The sequence below is a fragment of the Gopherus evgoodei genome, unplaced genomic scaffold (genome assembly GCF_007399415.2).
Source record: "Gopherus evgoodei ecotype Sinaloan lineage unplaced genomic scaffold, rGopEvg1_v1.p scaffold_40_arrow_ctg1, whole genome shotgun sequence".
In the NCBI taxonomy this organism is placed as follows: domain Eukaryota; kingdom Metazoa; phylum Chordata; order Testudines; family Testudinidae; genus Gopherus; species Gopherus evgoodei.
This window is the reverse complement of record NW_022060061.1, coordinates 2,508,344-2,521,748: the sequence shown is the minus strand read 5'-3', so window position 1 is coordinate 2,521,748 and position 13,405 is coordinate 2,508,344. Positions and strand designations below refer to the sequence as shown.

The window sequence follows — 13,405 nt, the reverse complement described above, 5'->3', positions numbered from 1 at the left end:
GGATTTGTTTTAGCCCCACCCCAGAGGTGGCTGCATCTAAGCACCAGACAAAGAGTCCCTGTATAATCAGCTCCCACCCCAGAGGTGGCTGCAGGACTCAGGGACACTGGGACACGCCCCATGGGGGGCAGACTTGTTACAAACCTCAGAGACTTTTCAAAATGTTTTATTAACTAAAACAAAGTGGGTAAAATTGGGGAATCCACAGCAAGGAGGCGCCAGCGAGACTGGGGCAACTGGTTCCTAAAATCCCCCTTTACAGCTCAGCTCCTCCCAGCCCCTGGAGAGGGTGGCTCAGATCTGCTGGCATCACAATTAAATACAATCCCAGACGCTGCGCGTCAAAAGTTCTCGCTGACTTGAGGGGGCCATGGGGCCAGCTAGGAGGTGTGGGCATGGGGCCAGCTGGGGGGCGCAGGCATGGGGCCAGCCCTCCACCCCCTGGTGCCCACTACAGCCCAGTCACTGTCTCCAGCTTGCACTCGTGGAAGAAGCGGTGGGGCTGGCGTTTGGAAGACTCTTTGCGAGCAAAGAAGGACAGGACGGAGCGGGTGCCCTTCTGCGCCGGGTCGTCCTCACTGTCATCCCTGGGGAGGGAATAAGAAATGAACGGGGCCCTGGCAGCTCAGCTCTCCCACACACACAGACAGCGTGCCAGGGTGGAGGCAGGTGCCAGAGTAGGCTGGGAGGGGAGGGATGGGCAGAGCCGGCCAGGGGTGCTGGGCTCAGTTGGTGTCTACTCTGGTCCTGTGTATACAGGAATCCCTTGCTCAGTGCTGAGATGCAGCCACCTCTGGGGTGGGGTGTGGGGGCTGTGAGCCTGCACAGGAAGATAATGAACGGTATGGGGCAGGTCCCCTCCATGCTGAGTCTGAGGGGGTGCAGAGTCCCAAAACCCCCATCTCTTCTGCCATCGCTCCTTGGGAGGGATCCACACCCAGCTGTCCTGGCATCCAGGCAGCTGCTGAAGTCGTGCCGGGGAAGGAGAGGCGCCAGGCACGGGAGGCACTGAACCAGGCTGCCCCCAGTGCAGTCCCCTGGGGTTCCCCTATCCCACACATGGATGTAGGACAAGCCGGTGGATGGTGAGGGGACCCCAGAGCGGGAAAGGAGCTGCGCCTAGCACCCTCCAAGCATACAGGGACGAGGGCAGTGGAAGCCCCCCAACAGCAGCGTGCTGGCAGGGCCCAGGGGGCAGCAGAGGTGTAATCGGGGATGGCAGGGCTGTCACTTGACATTGGAGCCAGCTCCTCTGAGCCACTATGGATGGTGCCCGCGGGCCGGGAGCTCATTAGAGCCCATCGCTGTCAGGTGACGGGCAGGGACCCAACCGGGAGGGATCAGACCGAGGTCAGGCCCCCCTGATTGATACCCTCAGTCCCGGCCCCCCCGCCCCTCCATCACCTACCAGCGCACAGGCACGGCCTTGCTCTCCAGGATGGTCTGGGCCGTGCTCCAGCTGAAACGCACGAACTGTGGGTACCCGAACACAGGGTCCAGGCACTGTGCCAGCCACTCCTTGGTCTTGGGATCTGGGGGATGGGGAGTGGAGGGGGAGATGACAGTCGGGGTGGGGGCAAATGCACCAGCCACAGACACTCTCCCCACCCCACCTCCCTGACTGCAAATGGGGGTTCCTGACAGCTTTCCAACCACTCAGGACTCCTGGGTTCTATCCCTGGTTCTGGGAGGGGAGTCTAATTAGAGCAGGGGGGCTGGGAGCCAGGACTCCTGGCTTGTACCCCCAGTTCCACCACTGCCGTCCCCCATGACCTCAGCACGTCACTTAGCTTCTGGCTCGGTCTCTGGAAGGCAGATCAGAAATCCAGCCTGATGCAGCCGAGGGGGTTAAAGGAAGACCAAGGCCCAAGGGGCTGGGAGGGGGCTCGGAGCCACGCAGCCCCAACCCCTAGGCAATACAAGATCCAGGACGGGAGGATCCAGGGAAAGCCTGGAGCAGATCCCAGGTCACACGCGCCCTTTGGTGAGTGGAGGTGAACACAACACAACACAACAGTAGGCGCTGGTGTAATCTCGGAAGGGGGCAGGATACCGGGCTAGATGGGCCCACGGGGCAGCATCCATTTATCATCAGCTCCTATATAAGCTAATAGCTCCACCTTGTGGTCAGATCTATCACTGACCCTGAGATTTCACAAGGGGCTGTGGGGGGGGGGAGGGGGGGTCATTTACCATTGGGGTACCCAGACCCATACTCCATCCTCACATCCCCCAGATCCTCCGGGAACGTCCAGTTCTTCACAGCACGATCCCGCGCCACCTGCCAACGCAGACAGGAGTCGGCTCAGGGCGGCACCACTAGGAACATCGCCTCCGAGCGCCAGGCTGTTTCTGCAGGGATCCGTGGCCTGGCGCTGAGGTGCAGCCACCTCTGGGGAGGGGCACAATGGCTGTTGAACTGCCCTGCAGCATTTGGGACAGGAAGTGAGGACGAATCCCCCAGTGTGGAGCCGATTGAGGGAGGCCCAATGGAACATCCTCATTAATTCGCCCAGCAGATCCCAATAACACCCCAGTAAGTGGAGCTGGGGTGTCTCCATATTCCGCAGACCTGCCCAGGTCCACTGCTCCGAGAAGGGCAGGGGGCCTGGTGACTCCTCAGCACACAGAAAGATCCAGCCCATCCCCCACCGGGCCCCCTGAACAGGGGGGACCCCAAAGCCTCACCTTGGCACAGATGCTGGCCGCGCTGACGATGGGGAAGAGGGAATCAGCCTTCGGCCTCACAGTCACCTCGAGCTCCGGAAAGAGCCGCTTCAGCTTCTCCTGGTACTTCTCCGCCGGCCCCACCGTGTCCACAAAGACCTGCCAGGGATGGGGGGACCCCGCAAGAGGTGTGAGGGCGGTGCTGTCAGGTCTCCTCCCTCCCCACCCGCTAAACCTTGTGCTGGGATCAGGGCATCACATGGGGAGGCGGCTGTCCTGTTGCTGCATAAAGAAACTGAGACACGGGGAGGCTGGCGGGAAGTGGGGGGAGGAAGAGTGCATGTCAGCGCTATGCCCACAACGGTCCCCTTTGCCAACCCTGACTGAGCCTGTGATCAGGGCACCCTGCGGACAGAAATCTGCCCCATGGGGAAACTGACGCCGGTGGGTAAAAAAAGACTGCGGCTGGCTCACCTCTACCGCCTGCACTCCCGCATCCAGCACGTGCTGTATCAGCCCGATGGCCGTGTCGTGGGACAGGGCGTTGAGGTTGTATTTCGCCCTGGCCGGGGAGGAGAGGGGTTAGTATTTACCAGCCAGAGACCCAGGCCCCACTGTGCCAGGCGCTGCAGACACAGAGCAACCTCCTCGAGACTCTCCAGCTGCCTCACCCACCCAGGGATCCGGCTCCTAAGGTTAATAGGAGCGGGGAAGGGGGACACGGAGCCTTTCCCCTCTAGGGGGAACTGGCTGATTCGGCCCCAGGCTGGGGGGCCTGGCTGGCTGGCTGGCTCAGGGAGGAAATGGGACACGGGCCTTTCCCCACTAAGGGGCACCAGTGACCCGGGGCTCTCACCGCTGCTGCATGCTGGTGCTGATGAGGTTGGGCGAGAGGATGTGCAGGGCCCAGCCGACGAAGTCCCTGGCCTGCTCCAGCGTCCCAAACAGCTGCTCCCGCTCGGCCTCCGTCAGAGTCTTCGAGTCTGGGAGCGGGGAAGGAGGGGGGACACTAGGGTCAGCTACTAGAGGAAGCCTCGGGCTTCCATGAGATCTTGAAGGGGGACGGGGACCCTCATGATCCAACATTCCCTCTATGGGGCCTTTACACCCCTGCTATCCCCATCCCCTGTCCCCATTCAGATCCATATTCCCCCTGCCCCCCTCCACTCCATTGCAGCTCCATCCCCCAAGCCTCAACTCTCCAGACACCCCCCTCGTGCTGTCAGTGCTCCCCCCACTGAGATCCTTGGGCCCCTCCCCTGGGGGGGAATCAGAAGAGGCCAGGGTGGAAATTCAGCCCCCCCACCCCCACGATGCCCTTGTCCTTACCTGCCATCTTCAGAGCTCCCAGCTCCTCCTGCTTGGCCAATGAGCAGTAGCAAACAGCATAGACCATGGGACCTGGGAGGGGAAACAGAGGCACAGATGGGGGGGGGCAGCCTAGCCCGATCCAGCTGGTGCAAGAGCCTCCTCCTCTGCAACTCCCACCCACAGCACTGGGGAGGGGGGATCAGCCCTGCCCATGCTATGCGGAGAGGTAACTGTACAGGGCCCATCTAACCCCCTTGCCAGTTATGGGGCTCCAAGCTCTTCTCCCCCAGGGCAGGTAGACCCATCCCCCCAGCAGGGAGTTGGGGGGGGAATCCTGTGAGATGCCTTATGCCCCCCCACCCAGCACCCCTCCTCACTGTACCGGGAGCTCCCCCTTCAGAAGCACAGAGAGGGAGGGCCCCTCCCCTATCACTCAGTAACGGGGGTCCCCTATCCCCACCCCATGCAACGCTGGGGGGTCCCTGCTACATACAATGACGGGGGCTCTCCCCTGCCCCTCCCCCCGTGCAATGCTGGGGGTCCCCCTGCCCAGCCCCCCGTGCAATGATGGGGGGGTCTCCCTGGCCCCTCTCCCCGTGCAGTGCGGGGGGTCTCCCTGGCCCCTCTCCCCGTGCAATGCGGGGGTTCCCCCTGCCCAGCCCCCCGTGCAATGCTGGGGTTCCCCCTGCCCAGCCCCCCGTGCAATGCTGGGGTTCCCCCTGCCCAGCCCCCCGTGCAATGCTGGGGGGTCTCCCTGGCCCCTCTCCCCGTGCAGTGCGGGGGGTCTCCCTGGCCCCTCTCCCCGTGCAGTGCGGGGGGTCGCCCTGGCCCCTCTCCCCGTGCAATGCGGGGGTCCCCCCCGTACCCAGCACGGGCCCCCTGCCGGCCTCATCGATGCCCAGGCAGCAGGGCCCGGCCCGGCACAGCTCGGGCACAGGGGAGCTCAGGCGGCAGCTGCCCGCGTTGTCCCGCTCGAACTCCCCCAGCTCCATGTTCCGCGCGCGGAGGCCCCGAGCCCTGCCCAGGGGCGGGGCTGGCCTCGCACTGACGCCTGGGAGTTGTAGTTCTAGGGGAGGGGAACCCAACGTCTGGGGTTGGAGGTCAGAGGTCAGAACTCCTGGCTTCTATCCCAGCTCTGGGAGGGGAGTGGGGTCTAGTGGTCAGAGCAGGAGGGGTCTGGGGGGCAGGACTCCTGGGTTCTATCCCTGGCTGGGGGTGGGGAGGGGGATGTGAGTGTTAGGACTCCTAGGTCCATTTATACCAGATTCATTGCATCACCTTGGAATTAGTCATTCATTGCCTCTTTTGAAGAGCAGCCACTGATCTCCCGCGAGCTCCACAGATCCGATCAGAAACGTCTAAGAGCCAGGCTCTGAAGCCCCTGGGATTGGATCTGAGCCTATGTCCCTTGGAGGGGAAAGGCCCCACTCATGTCCTTCCCATTCCCACATCCCCCACCTGTGGTTGTGCATGGCACAGGGTAGCATTTAGGAGTGAAGCAGGGGGCTGCATGGGGTGGTTAGGGGGCCTTTGATGGGGGTTCTGTGGGCTCAGGGGCATGTCCATGGGTAAAATCCAGTACAGTTCACAAGGCCATTCATAAAGCCATAAACAAACCCTAAGGAACAGCCCTAATAATTATGCCCTAATTTCCCAGCTCCGCTGACCCTCCGGAAGCCTCAGAGGCTCGGGATCATTGCACCAGTGGGGAAACTGAGGCATGTGGAGCTGGAGTGGAACTCCCCACTGCGGAGGGCAAGGGAGTAAACATAAACAGACTCAGCAGTCATGAGTGATAAATAAACCCAGCTCAGGCCAGAGCTTGACTCCAGTCTCCTAGGGAGCCTCCCTGACATGGGCTGTGGGGTTCCTCCAGGGCAGCCTTGCAACCCCCACCTAGCATGCACTGTAGCACGCGACTGTTGGCCCCACCCCCTTCTGTGCAATGCTGGAGGGCCCCTAGCTCACCCCCATCTGCAACACAGGGGGCCCCATACATGGCCCTGACTGTCCCTCCTCTGTGCAATGCAAGGAGAGCCCATAACCCCGCCCCCCTCTGTGCAATGTCGGGGGGACCCGTAGCTCTGCCCCCCCCCCGTGCAATGCTGGGGTCCCCCCCCCAGAATCTCGCCCCCCACGTGCAATCCAGGGACTCGCCTTGGAGGTCTAGTCCCCACCCCACATACTGGGCTTTATCTAGTCTTTACCTCCCCCCTCTCTCTGCTCCAAGTGGACCAGCCCGGGGGGGGGCGTGGAGGGGGCGGCTATAAGACCCGGCTGCAGGGGAGCTGTGCACGCGTCGCGGAGCGAGAGGCAGGGTTTGTTGTGGGTTCGTGCAGCGAGAAGGTGGGTGCGTTTGTGCTGCGCGCTCCTGGCCGTGCCCTGCAGGGCCGGGTCCGCTTGGGGGGCTCAGGGCCCCGGGGGCGCTTCTCACCCCCGGGCCTGCAGCTGCTCTCTTGCAAAGTGGCTGCTCTGAAGCAGACCTGGGCTGGGGAAGGTTACGTGCTGCCCTGCCTGCGGGGCTGCTTTACCCTCTTACAAACCCCGCAGGCCTTGCAGGAGGAGCCAAGCGGGGGGGTGTTTCGTGCCAGGGCCTGGCAATGCCAACGGGGCCTTTTGCCCATCCCCCCGTCTCTGCTGCTTATTTTGGCTTTCAAAGCTGCTGCTGTTCTTGGTGGGCCCCCAGCTAGGCTGCTGCCTCGCTGCTCCTAGCGGCTCCATCCTCTGTGGTTTGGAAAGCACCGGGGGCGGGGTGTGGATCCTGACTCGTCCTGGGCGCCTCTCTCTCGCCTTAACTTCTGGGCCAGCGCCTGACTTCTTCCAGCAGGTGCCCAGGGGCGGCTCCAGACATTTCGCCGCCCCAAGCCCGGCGGCATGCCGCGGGGGGGCGCTCTGCGGCTCGCCGGTCCCGCGGCTCCGGTGGCCCTCCCGCTTGGTGTGCTGGGGCCAGGAGCCGCCCCTGCAGGTGCCAACCCCGGCAATGGTGCCTCAGGGTTTTCCTGGGTGGTGCAAGTGGGTTGACTTTGAGCCCGGGGGGGGGGTGTAACTTTCCCAAGTGGCTGGAGAGGGGGAAAAACGGTTATGGGGGGAGTATCTCCAGCTTGCACCCCTGGAAACAATTGAGAAGCTGAGCCATCAGCGAGGCCCTAGCAAGGTGAATTTTAAGCTGCTGTCTAATTCCTTGCTGTCCTGGTATGTGCCCTGCTGTGAACAGCTGCCTTCCTGTGCTGGGAGCATTTTACATTTGCTTTGTGCTGTTTAGGACTTTCCAGACAGTGGCATAGAGGCGATTTGGCTTGTGGGTCTTAATTTGTGCTTGGGGGTTTGTCCAGTGAGTTTCCTCCATGTCCTGCTTTGGCTGTTGAGCGAAGCCAGTTGAGCACAACTTTTAAGGGGGTGGGGACCCAAGCGACTTCAGGTGGCTAGTAAAAATTGCAGCTGGAGGCAGAGCATCTTTACTTGCCCCTTTGCTGAGAGGTGGCCCCACTCCTGCCAAGGTGGCCTCACACTCTGATCAGCTGTGACAAGATCCCCATGCTGGAAGCCGAGACCCTGTAGTGTCAGGTGCTCCACAGACACCTAGTGAGACGTGGTCCCTGCCCTGCGGTGTTTACAGGACAGTGGGCAGGAGCCAGAACTGAGGCATGAAGCTGAAAGTGACTCGCCAAAGGTACTTCACAGGGGCCAGCTGGGGACAGAACCCAGGTCCTTAGACCCCAACCTGCTTTCAGCTCTGAAGACTCGCTTGCCGACTGTTAGCTTGCACCATGATGGCGAATCCTGGGTGCTGGGCAAACTGCCTTGGGGTGCAGCTGCCTCTGGGGTGGAGGCTAACAATGGAGAGAGAAAGCGCTTTTCCCTCATTGACACTAGGGCAAAACTCCCTTTTGCTTGGAGTCCTTTGGGGGAATTCTGTCCACCCCAAGTAGGGCAGCTGTTGTCCGAAAAGACCCCCAAGCAGAGCTGTGTGTCCTGTGATGGCTCTGCGCTCTTGCTTGTGATATCTGCTCGCTCACGGTAGCAAGAAGCTCCCCCCCCCCCCCTCGGGCTTGGTGCTGTATGGCCACAGAAGGAAAACCCAATAAAATTCTTGCCAGCCCATATCTCTTCCCCACTGGCTTAGCTGGCCTCATCCCGCAGCGAAGCCATAAATTTCCAGGTCTCTGAGCTGAAATTAACCAAGGTCCTGTTCAAAATAATGGGAGCTTGGGGTCATCCTGTTCTGTCTGCTCAAAGAGAATGGACTGAGAGCAGGACTGTCGCTTTTGAGGCTGTCAGTGTGGAGTGCTGGGATGCAGGACTCCTGGGTTCAATCCCCAGCTAGGAGAGGGGGGCTTGGTGGGTTAGGAGTCAGAACTCCTGGGCTGTCTATCCCTAGCTTTGTACTGACCCAGTTTGCCAAATCACCAATTAGTGTCATTGATTTGCACGACTTTGGGGGGTGAAAAGTGCTTTGTTTGTATAAAGTGCTGCTTGCATACAGGAGGCTAAGAGGGGTGAGCTGGTTAATTGTGATAGTGGGCTGGGTGGGTTCACACAGCTGTGCCTGTCTGCACCTGGAGAGGCGATGCCGCCATCCTTCTGCCCTCCTCCAAAAGATCTCTGCCCTACATGAGCTCAGCAGTACCTGGGTTATACCTGTGCTGGGGTGGGGGAGATGCCTGCTGGGTCTGCCATTCTCAGTGCCAACCCAAAGAGCTGGTGTGCTCTGAGCCATGGGATGTGAGTGACTCTCATGTGACTGGGGGCTTGGAGCTGGGATTGTCCGATCACCCAGATCGGAGCTGGGAGGGAGATGATTGGGGTGGACTGGGAGAGGGAGTGGATATTGGGACTGGTCTCGGAGCTGGTATCGGCTCAGAAATCCAGGGGCTGGTGCTGTGAGCCCTCCTGGAAGTCTGGGCCCCTCTGGTCCATCTCCAGGCTACCCCCATTGCTGCAGAGAATAGGAGAATCTCCTCACGGTTGCTGGCGAGGCCCACTAACCAGTGCCACCCGTCCTGAGCCCCGGCTTCTCTTGCAGGTTATGGCTTCCGGTAATGCTCACATTGGCAAACCAGCCCCAGGCTTCCACGCCACGGCCGTGGTGGATGGAGCCTTCAAAGAGATCAAACTCTCCGACTACAAAGGTGAGAGAGGCGTCCTGAAGGCTCTGCCCTGAGCCCCTGCTAACAGGGAGGGCCCTGCAGCTCCCCGAACGAGGCACTGGGAGTGGAGCTGCTGGGAGCGCCCCCCAGAGCCAGTGCTCCTGCCCTGCTCCTCACAGCACCCCCTGCTGGTACTGTATTAGCAGGACATTCTGTGCATCCATGAATACTGGGGCACTCTACAGGGGATTCTGCCAGACTCTCTCTGCCTGCATGGCGATGGGGAACAGGTCACAGCCTCTAGGGCAGGGGTGGGCAAACTAGAGCCCAGGGGCCACATCTGGCCCTTCAGACATGTTAATCTGCAGTTCAGCACATGCTGTAGTGCTGCGTGACTCCCAGAAGCAGCGGAATGTCCCCCCTCCAGCTCCTATGCATAGGGGCAGCTGGAGGCTCTGTATGCTGGCCCCACCCCAAGCGCCAGCTCTGCAGCACCCATTGGCGAGAACTGCAGCCAATGGGAGCCACAGAGGCGGCACCTGTGGACCAAGCAGCACGCTGCAGGTTCTGGGAGCTGCTTGAGGTATGCGCCACCCAGATCCTGCACCCTAACCCCCTCCTGCTTCCCAACCCCCTGCCCTGATCCCCCTCCTGTCCTCTGAGCCCCTTGGTCCCAGCCAGAGCACAGTCCTGCACCCCAACCCCTTATCCCCAGCCCCACAGTATGCACCCCCAGCTGGAGCCCTCAACCCCCAGCCCCAGTCTGGAGCCCCCTCCCACACCCTGAACTCATTTCTGGCCCCACTCCAGAGCCCTCACCCTCTCCCACACCGCAACCCCCAATTTTGTGAGCCTTCATGGCCTGCCATTCAATTTCCATACCCAGATGTGGCCTTCAGGCCACAAAGTTTGCACACCCCTACCCTAAGCAGGGGGGGGGGCTGTGGGGCAGAATTAACTTCCTGTGGAGAGAGGGGACCTTGCAGTTTTGCCATCCTGCCTCTGGGCAGGCAAGTGTGCAGTGCTGTCTCTTTAAAAGAGAAATCAGGGAGGGGGACCCTGTGTATAATCAAGTCACTGGCTTGTGATTGGCTGAGCCTGGGTTTGAGGGGGACCAATCCTAGCACCTTCTGGGTGAGACCCTGTAACCAGATCAGCTGGCTTGCAAACAAGGTCTCCAGCAATGTGATTGGGTCCTGAGGGCGGAGGGCGGAGCCAAGCACGGGGTCTCTGCCAATGGCACCACTGCCTGACAGCCCCGCCCGTCACAGCACCCCCTGCTGACCTGTTGTCCCCCTGCCCCACCCCAGGCAAGTACGTGGTGCTGTTCTTCTACCCCCTGGATTTCACCTTCGTCTGCCCCACGGAGATCATCGCCTTCAGCAAGCACGCCGAGGATTTCCGCAAGCTGCACTGCGAGGTCCTGGGGGCCTCCGTGGACTCGCACTTCACCCACCTGGCCTGGTGCGTGGGGCGAGGTCTCCCTGCCCCCTAGGCTGGGGGACTGGCACAGTTGGGGGGCCCATCTCTGATCTGGCCCTGGGGGGCGGGGGGGGGAGTAGCTGGCTCGGGGGGGCAGGGAATGAGACATGGGGGGTGCTGGCTATGAGCGTGACCCAAGCTAATGCATCAGGAAACATGGTTTCCCTCTGTCACGTGCTATGGGTCTCTGTCTCCTTCCGAAATGCCCCCTAGACACCCCCTCTCCTCTCGGCCCATGATGAGCATAAGGTCAAGATCTCGCCTGCCTGGCACCACTGGCTGGGGGGGGGGGGGGACTGCCTGTCCAGTCCCTGAACCCGGCTGGAGCTGGCACCGGGCCCCTAGGGATGGGGAAAGGCCAGAGGGGTCAGAGCCCCTGGGTGCCAGGGGTTGAAACCGCCCCACAGACCAATTCAGATGTCTCCTGAGCATCAAAAAGCCCCATGCTTCCTGGTCAGATGGAGGGCCAGGGTGGGGTCCATCCCTCCTGGCTGTGACTAGAATCCAGCAGATGTTACCAGCCGGCCCAGAGGGGTGGGGTGGGGTGGGCCCCTACTGGCTTTATCTGGGGCACCCTCTGTGAGAGCAGCCTTATCACCCCTAGCCACTGGGGCCAGGGCCAGCCGGAGACAGGCCTGGAACAGGGGTGGGGAGTGGCTGGCTAATCTGACACTTGTCTGCAAGGGTGGGGGTGCTCCCCCCCTGCATGGGGCAGTAGGGCTCTCATCAGCACACACCCCTCTCCCCAGGGCCAGCACTTCCATTAGGTGACCCTAGGCGGTCGCCTAGGGCGCCAGGATTCAGGGGGTGGCCGCCCCCCAAATTCTGCCTAGGGCACCAGAAACCGCTCCTCCTCCCCCTCAGTCTGAGCACTATCTCAGATCCTTTGATTTAATAGCTAACCTGGATGTCTGTCGTCTGGTAGTTTGGGGGGGGGAGAAGAGTCTGGCAGGACCAGCTGCCCCTCAGCCCCGATGCTGCGAGCCAGCAATGTCTGGCACAGGGTGGGGTGATGCTGGAGCCCACTGACCTGCTGCAGGCTGGGCTCTGCCCCATGTGCCCCCTAAGTGGGAAATGGTGCCCAACGCACTGAGGCCAGTCCTGTGGCTGCCTCTAGTGGGGAGCCAGCGCTGGGGGCAGATCTGGATTTTGGGGGTCCCCATGGCTGGGATTGGGGGTGTACCACAGTGTGGGACTAACCCCCTTGTCTCCTGGTAGGATCAACACCCCACGGAAGGAGGGGGGGCTGGGCACCATAAACATCCCTCTGCTGTCAGATCTGACCCACAGCATGGCCGCCGATTATGGGGTGCTGAAGGAGGATGAGGGACTCACCTACAGGTGTGTGGGGGTGACTTACCCCACAAGGGCTACCAGCTGCCGCGGTCTGCTCTGGGTGGGATGGAGGGCAGTTCTTGTGCTGAGGCCCTGCTCTGGTCTCACTGTGGTGGTTTTGGGGCCCCACTGGAGTTCTGCTCCCCAACTTCACAGCAGTGCCAGCTAATATCGAATGACCCCCCATGGCCAGTGAAGGGTGGGTGCATCTGGCAAGCGGGACACTGATCGGGGAGCTGGGGGAGTGTGTGAAAACAGTGAACACCAAGGTGGGTATATGTGGGGGGTCAGGGAGAGATGGAAGGAGCCCCATGGGATGCCAGGCTGGGAGCAGGGGGTCACTTGGGTATCACCACCCTGGTGCCAGTCTCGCTCTGAGTGAGGCTAGAGATCTCGCATCTCTGGCGCTAACGTGCACCCAGAGATTTGGTGAGGTGGGGGAAGTGTCCCTGCTTCCTGGGGGGCTGTTGCTTAGTACTGAGCATGCATGTGTCAGGTGGGGGTGCCCCACATCCATTAGGGGGAGGCTGCAGGCTCCCAGATCTCATTGGATCCCCACCATGACAGATCTGAGATGTTACGTGGGTGGGGGGCTTGTGCTCCCCCATCCATGGCTTCCATTGGGGTGTGATCCCTCTTCCCCTACAGGGGCCTGTTTATCATTGATGACAAGAGCATCCTGCGGCAGATCACGGTCAACGACCTGCCGGTGGGGCGGTCGGTGGAGGAGGTGCTGCGTCTGGTGCAGGCGTTCCAGTACGCGGACACGCATGGGGAAGGTGAGGCTGGGCTCTGGGGGGAGCTCTCAGGGCCCTGGGGTGAAGGCTGGGTTAGGGGAGTGCAGGGCCCAGCTGCAGCAGTGTGTCTAGATGGGGTGAGTGCCCCACAGCTGGGGGGGGGTGAGGCAGCAGGTCTGAGTTTGTTCCCCAGGGAGGGGGGGGAAGTGAGGGGCTCTCCACACCAGCTGTTTTCAAGCTGACTGCAGACTCTGCTTATACTGGGGAGTTTCTCTCTAAGGGTTAGAGATGCCTCCCCCACCCCATGCTGGGCAGGAGGGGTGGGCAAGAGCCTCATGCATGGACCTACGGTGCTTGCACCTCCATGCAGCCCTGGCCAGACCTCCAAGCTGGAGAGGAAGTGCTACCTAGCGGTTAGAACACTAGCCTAGGACTTGGCATCAAACCAAGGTTTTCCTTGCTCTGCCTCAGTTTCCCCATCTGCAAAGTAAGTGGAGGGGGGGGGTAATGCAAAGCAGGGATGTCCTGCTCCCTCCTCTGCTCTCCTAACCCCCCTCCCCTGCTTTCTCCAGTGTGCCCGGCAGGCTGGCAACCCGGGAGCGATACCATCAAGCCCACGGTGAAGGACAGCAAGGAATACTTCGCCAAGCAGCATTGAGCTCGGGGCAGCTGGTGGAGAATCTGGTCTACTGTGAAGGTGCCCCCCCCCCCCCCATTGGAAGGGGATATTTGGTGGGGGGGAATGCAAGAAGTTTGTGACTAAAGTAAGAGTTTGTTTGAAAAGGA

The 13,405-nt window shown here is 61.2% G+C and overlaps 2 protein-coding genes across 2 annotated transcripts; one reads left to right on the top strand and one right to left on the bottom strand.

Annotated features, from left to right (window-relative positions):
- Positions 1-150: 150 nt before the first annotated feature.
- Positions 151-5,004, bottom strand: RNASEH2A (ribonuclease H2 subunit A). The gene is made up of 8 exons (XM_030545944.1): positions 4,844-5,004; positions 3,997-4,068; positions 3,524-3,650; positions 3,142-3,229; positions 2,689-2,826; positions 2,194-2,281; positions 1,409-1,532; positions 151-587 (listed from the first exon to the last, which is right to left on the bottom strand). The coding sequence occupies exons 1-8, from the start codon at positions 4,968-4,970 to the stop codon at positions 452-454; spliced, it is 900 nt and encodes a 299-aa protein (XP_030401804.1). The 5' UTR covers positions 4,971-5,004; the 3' UTR covers positions 151-451.
- Positions 5,005-6,219: 1,215 nt separating this feature from the next.
- Positions 6,220-13,405, top strand: PRDX2 (peroxiredoxin 2). Its single transcript, XM_030545946.1, has 6 exons — positions 6,220-6,324; positions 9,002-9,107; positions 10,376-10,529; positions 11,766-11,888; positions 12,531-12,661; positions 13,192-13,405. Exons 2-6 carry the CDS (start codon positions 9,005-9,007, stop codon positions 13,275-13,277), a joined length of 597 nt encoding a protein of 198 aa, XP_030401806.1. The 5' UTR covers positions 6,220-6,324; positions 9,002-9,004; the 3' UTR covers positions 13,278-13,405.